The 4562-nt window shown below is 31.4% G+C and overlaps 1 protein-coding gene across 3 annotated transcripts in view; it reads right to left on the reverse strand.

Moving 5' to 3' along the window:
* Positions 1-1400: 1400 nt before the first annotated feature.
* LOC108767312 (Pre-mRNA-splicing factor SYF1 fand) overlaps positions 1401-4562 on the reverse strand; it is a 17763-nt gene continuing 14601 nt past the window's right edge. For 2 of the 3 annotated variants that reach the window (XM_018517083.1, XM_018517081.1), the window contains 6 exons: positions 4352-4514; positions 4167-4276; positions 3754-3957; positions 3447-3669; positions 3178-3333; positions 1401-1590 (listed from right to left, as the gene is read on the reverse strand). In XM_018517083.1, coding sequence (XP_018372585.1) covers positions 1514-1590; positions 3178-3333; positions 3447-3669; positions 3754-3957; positions 4167-4276; positions 4352-4514 — 933 coding nt within the window. In that variant the 3' untranslated portion in view covers positions 1401-1513. Of the gene's footprint in view, positions 1593-3177; positions 3334-3446; positions 3670-3753; positions 3958-4166; positions 4277-4351; positions 4515-4562 lie in introns of all 3 variants that reach the window. The other variant, XM_018517082.1, reaches the window with a different exon arrangement.

Genomic DNA, 4562 nt, shown 5'->3' on the forward strand with positions numbered 1-4562 from the left:
AATTCATCAAAATTACACTTGAACAGACTCGAAACACACTCTGACTCTGCTCCCGAGCAGAGGCGAAGTGTGTCGATTGAGTTTGAACAAAATTGTAAATGGAAAGCGACGTGTGTCGATTTGTGTCAAGTGTGTCGACTGTGTCTCCTAAAAGGAAAGCAGCCTTAGTTAGTTGCAGGTGCTATACAGGGTGTTTCTTAAATAGCGAACACTAATCATGTACCGTTAGGGCCTAGACACAAGCTTTTGCATAACGCATAGTGCATAAGAGAATCAACCAATTGAAATTCTTCTTTTCCATGGAATGGGAGGAAAGGAAAAATTCTGATTAGTTGATTCGTTTATGCACTATGCATTATGCTTTATGCAAAAGTCTGTGTCGCGGATTTTATTCCTGATTAAAAATTGAGTAGAAAAGTCCTCTGCAATTTTGCAATTTCCACAATGATAGATGGAATATTAATTTCCAAAAATTGCCGAATCCAAAGCGCGTATTCCACTGCCCAATTATTAACTATTACCCCGGATCTACGATAGAGTTTTAAGCCTTAAGCCATAAGAAATGGGCGAATCACAGTCGCTTATTCTTCTCGGATTCGACTGTAATTGGTCAGTTTCTTACGGCATAAGGCATGAAACACCTATTGTAGATCCGGACTTATGAAAGTTGCAAAATGGTAGAAGGCTTTACATTTTATAATTCAATTTTGGTAATTATTTAGAACACGGCCCCCCCCCCACCCGAGAATCTTAATAAAAAATAAATTCATTCGACGAGTTTTCAGTTAAAAGGAATCTGGTAAAAAAAAAAAAACGCGGCGGTTGGCCAGGTAAATCAAGTTATTAATCGTTAGGGCCATTTCACACAAACTTGCATAGCCGCATAAACATATGCATAAAGAAAATCGTCCAATCGTAGTTTACGCTTGGCTTTATGACAGAAATGTGATTGAATAATTTTCTTTATGCATATGGTTATATGGCTCTGTAAGTTTGTGTGGAATGGCCCTTAAAGCTCGAGACTTTGGCTGGGTTCGGGGAGACCCTATTAGCGCTATTTGTGTCATTCTATCTTCATCGTCCATTAAATGTGAAACAAGGATAGTATGACACAAGTAGCGTTGATAGCGCGTTCCTCGAACGCAGCCTTTAAAGGTTAAGATGTCTATCATCTCGAATCGATACAGCGCTATGTATACGTTTTGCATCAGATACAAATTCTCTGCTTCACAAATACAAATTCACTGCTAATGCAAAGAATTATCTCAATTTTTTTTTATCAGGAATAGCATTATGCGATTCAGCAATCGCTTATCCGGCAATCTTTAGAAATTAATATTTTGTCAATCATTGCGAAAATTGCAAAATAATAGACTTTCAGACTCAATTTTTAATCAGGAATAGTGCTATACGATTAGTATCCGCTATATAAAAAACACCCTGTATAGCAATATAGTTGCTACATATAAATATTATAGATATTATTTAACCATAATGCTATCTTATTAAAATCTCAATCCTCTTCAGTTTGGACTGCTTTTAAACTACCAAATACTTGTGATGGTATAGTCTGTTTCTCAATCGGTACATCTGAAAATTAATAAAATATTAATAAAAAGATATATCTCAGTTTATAATATATATTTGTTATATCTCTATATTAAATTTTAATAAAATATTAGATTAGTTTGGAACTAATCTCATAAAAACATTGATATACTAATATTTTTTTTTTTTTTTAATGTTAGGCTGTATTCCGATATTCACTGCCAGTGCTGGAAATCTACAGTGTACTTGACATATACTGTAAACTTTCGGTACTGGCAGTGAATATCAGAACGGAGCCATAGTCGACAGATAACACTAACCGACACTAATTTAGTCTCAAGGGATCCTAGAGACGATTAGTCATATTGTAAATAGCATATAGACGATTTACGTGTCATTGACACATCACTACATCAATATCTCACTCACGCATACCATACATACATATATATTTTCGTATAACAATAACCATTAATCCTAAAAAAGGATTTTTGAATCAGTAAAAGAGGAAAAAAGTAATTAGTATACAAAAATTATATGCATGGTTTAATGTGGTTTAATGGTTTAATCTGTAATACAGATGACTTTAAGATCCCCTTAAGGGGGTGTAAACTCATCTGTTTTACCGATTATTTTTTAAATAAGTATTTTTCTGCCATTAAGATAGATTAAAAAATCTTTCTCCACAATTAAGATATAAGCGATAATATAGTCTAATCTGGTCAACTTTATGTCAAAAATGAAACAAAATTGGAAAATTTGTAGATATAAGTATAAAATAAAAAATAAATACAAGCATAAAATAAAATACCTATAGATATAAGTATAAAATAAAATATAGGTATAAGTATAAAACAAAAAAATGTTTATAACACTTGGAAAGGAAGCGTTTCCCATGTTGTTTGTGTGACTTTTTTTTATCCTTACAATGAGTGGAGTATGCTCTTAAAGTTTGGCCAACTATTTCTGAAACACCCTGTATAATTTTAAATGACCCCTTCCGATCGGCTATTTTACACATAAGTTATTTCGATGTGAGGAATAAAATGTGCACGAGGGTATAAGAATAACACTTTAATGCGACATCCGTCTAGAATGTCTAGATGCTAAAGAAATTGTTCGACATTTTATAGGATATTGAAAATGGTAAAATACCTCTTTTTTGCACCATTAAGTTAGAATACCTCAAAAACTTGACGTAATATGATATTTTCGAGATCACATTCATAATAAGCGCATCCAAATTTACCAGAAACAACTTTGTTTATTTTGAGGCCAAAAAAGATTGAATTTTGTCGACTAGTGTAATTAAGTTTTGAATGTATGTAAATGAATAAACTACGAAAATAATACAATCTTATTTTTCATTCTTTGAAGTTAAAAAATTTAAACAGATTATTAATTAGGATCATATCGTGACTATCTTGATTATAAAAATATCTAATATAAAATCAAAAGTTGCAACACATAATTGTCTTATCTAAGAAAAATTTGTGAAAATATAATAAAGAGTGAGAACATATGTAGATTTAATTCAAACGATGTTGAGAAAAACATAAAGGATAGTTTATATATACTTATATAAAAGATAATTTAATTTGGAAACTACTTGTAAATATATTGTAGTACCTTCTTCTATTTCTTCTATTTCTACATCATTATCATTTTCGTCATCTATGTCAATATTAATCTCATCTGGATTATTCACATGAGATTCTGGTTTCCCATCTTTTTCTGTTACACCACGTACAAATTTGATAACTCCTTTGACATCAGCAGCATTGTCTGCAATTCAAAAGTGTTTAAAATTATTTAAAATTTGTAAAATAAAGAGAGAGAGACAAAATGGGATGAGTATGCGCGCGCACATGCGCATGTGTGTATAAAATCTCTATTACCTGCATTTGATGTAATTTTACTATCTAATAAACGCATAGCATCCAGCGTAACATCTGATATTTGATTGGATGCATTATTCAACATTTGTGCGGACATCATGTTTACTTGAGTATTATACATAGCTTGCACGCTACGTTTGATTCGAAGCATTTCACGCATTGTGTCCTCATTTCCATGTCTGACTTCAAATTCTTTCCAAATTTGCCAAAAGTTGGACGTGACCTACATCGTTTCAATTTAATGCGTTTAAAATGAATAACATAACGCTGCTCGAATGTATTATGAACATTATATGAAATATCATACCCTTGGATCACATATTTGGCTACAATGCGCATATATCGCTCTCGCTCTATCTACTTCTCCTAATTTGGTTTCCATTTCTGCAAATCGTAAACATATTTCTCTTGTGTTGTCATCATTCAAGACTTCTATAGCCTTTTCATATATTTGCCGAGTTTTTGGTACACCATATATATCGGCAGCTTTCTTAATATATATATTGAACATCTGCGAATTAAGAAATTAATTTTTCAATTCTGTAGTTAATATTATCTAGATACCTTAACAATATTATGAAGTTTTAAATTGAAAAAAATTTCACATTTTAATTGAAAAAATATACACATATACAAATATATAACAAACATAACTTTTTTTGGATACATATTATAAGCTGTAATAGCAAGAAAAAAAATGTATCTATAAAATAACATTACGTCGAATCTTTCTTCTGGGAGGACAGCATTCGTCGCACGTTCATATACAGACATGGCATGTCTTGCTAAACCATGTTCTTCTTCTAGCTTTGCATACAACAAATATAAAGCTGTAATAAACAAAGATTATTTATTATCTTATTACAAATAGTAAATTAATAAGATAATATGTAAAAGTTGCATACCTTTGGCATACTTTGGTGGACAATATTCTAAACATTGCTCAAACAGATCTCTTGTACGTTCTAGTTTTGTACCACCGTAACGTTTTAAAAATTTTGTGAGGTACGTATTCCAAATGTCATAAACATTAGGCCACTTAAACAGCGCAATACCTTTTTCATATGCCTATATATATATACACACACAATATATAAATATATATATATATATATA

This window comes from Trachymyrmex cornetzi, unplaced genomic scaffold (assembly GCF_001594075.2).
Source record: "Trachymyrmex cornetzi isolate Tcor2-1 unplaced genomic scaffold, Tcor1.1 scaffold67, whole genome shotgun sequence".
NCBI lineage: Eukaryota > Metazoa > Arthropoda > Insecta > Hymenoptera > Formicidae > Trachymyrmex > Trachymyrmex cornetzi.